General features: G+C 38.5%; 1 protein-coding gene across 1 annotated transcript in view; it reads right to left on the bottom strand.

Moving 5' to 3' along the window:
- The window catches only part of LOC107082564 (kelch domain-containing protein 3-like), a 27263-nt gene that overhangs the window by 5891 nt on the left and 19794 nt on the right, over positions 1 to 1578 (bottom strand). Inside the window, exons 3-4 of the mRNA XM_015371323.1 lie at positions 1107 to 1189; positions 926 to 1004 (exon numbers count right to left, since the gene is read on the bottom strand). Of these exons, the coding sequence (XP_015226809.1) occupies positions 926 to 1004; positions 1107 to 1183 (156 nt within the window). The 5' untranslated portion in view covers positions 1184 to 1189. The remainder of the gene's footprint in view (positions 1 to 925; positions 1005 to 1106; positions 1190 to 1578) is intronic.

Here is a 1578-nt window from a genome sequence, read left to right as displayed (position 1 = left end):
CATGGGGGTGAGTAGAAAATGAAGGCTAATCATGTTTTTGGTGTACTATTCCTTTAAGTAAAAAAACTATGTGAAAATGAAGGAATAGAAACAGGAAAAGTCAGTTAACATGAGCAACATATGATTAATGTTACAAAGTTCCTTCCCTTTAAAATCTCAGAACTGCCAAAATGACGGCCTTGGGATTTCTAGTTAAAAAACCTCCTGGATGAGGCTGCTTTGAGAAAGTCAGTTTTATGAGCTTTTCAAAACCCAGAAAATAAGAGTAAATATTCTGAGCAACACAAAAAAGACAGCCTTTAATTTAAGGTACAATGCAGACTGTTGGCTAAGAGGAAATACATCCGTATAGATGTTAAAATCTGCAAAGTTATGCTACGACCTGCAGGTGCTAACGTCTCAACAGCCAACAACAACAAACACAGGAACCAAAACGCTGCAGAAAGCAGCTTCCTGCTTAATGATCCTCCATTAAACGACCCTTTTCTAGCTTCTGTTTCACTGGCAAGAGATTTTAAATCTTCTTGATAGAAACAGCCCTTTCTACATTAAATTAAATCAGCTGTATGCTCTACCGCGCAGGTCTGCGTAGGGATGAATATTTTCAGGTGTTTCAAGGCAACAGCCAGCATGTGTGGACAAGTTGACAGGCTGAGGATTAACTGCTGTAGCATCTTTAGGCCTGAGGCTTTTAAAAGCCAGAGAAGCGTTTCCATTCATATTTACTGGGGAAAATTCACCTTTTCACAGCTTTACCTTCCTGGGACTTTGGTCCATTTACAGACCCAGTAGTTTCTGGCCTTGTTTGGAGGGTGGGTTGTGTAAATCACCAGCAGTCACACTAAGTTTATCACAAAGTGATGTTTAAGATGTGTCTGTGTAGTCAGTTGATGAAGAAATGTAATGTAAATAGAGTCAAACTTACTGGTCTCAAACACCCAGAGGGGGCACTTCCTCCAAGTGTATGCAGAATCCAACATGCCTCCAAACACATAGAGGAAACCCTGAAGAGGACAGACAGAAACACAGAGACCAATATTTTCCAATGTTTTCCTGCTATACAGGAATAAAGTGTTTGCATTTATTCAAAATGAAGAATTTTATACCTTATGAGCCACCATAGAATGCTGCTCCAGCTCTTCTGGTGCAGCTTCACCAGTGCAGTTGAGTCGGGTCCATTCATCAAGCACTGAAGGAAACACAGTGTGTAATGAGGTCACTGCTGCATCTAGAGACTCTCCTTTGGTCTATTTGGTGCAGAGCTCTTATTCTTATGCCAACTACAATAACTACATTTATATTCAAACACTTTACGCAATAAAAAAAAAAACATGAGGCGCAGTAAAATACGAATAAGCTCGACAGCGACAAACACAAGTGGAAAAAGGAGAGCTTCGAAGTTGAATAATAAGATAAAGGTAACCATTTTAAAAGTTGAACTGTACAGCATAAGAAGAAAAAAGATTTTAATTATTTAAAAAAAGAAATGACTGTGTGGTTATTAATAAAAAGTAGGGTTGTCAAAAGTATCGATACTCAAAAAAAGTATTGATACTGAAACGTTGTATCCGGATACAA

Source organism: Cyprinodon variegatus, unplaced genomic scaffold (assembly GCF_000732505.1).
Source record: "Cyprinodon variegatus isolate N-32 unplaced genomic scaffold, C_variegatus-1.0 Scaffold3, whole genome shotgun sequence".
NCBI classification, from domain to species: domain Eukaryota; kingdom Metazoa; phylum Chordata; class Actinopteri; order Cyprinodontiformes; family Cyprinodontidae; genus Cyprinodon; species Cyprinodon variegatus.
The sequence above is the reverse complement of the archived record's forward strand: the minus strand, read 5'-3'. Positions and strand labels throughout refer to the sequence as shown.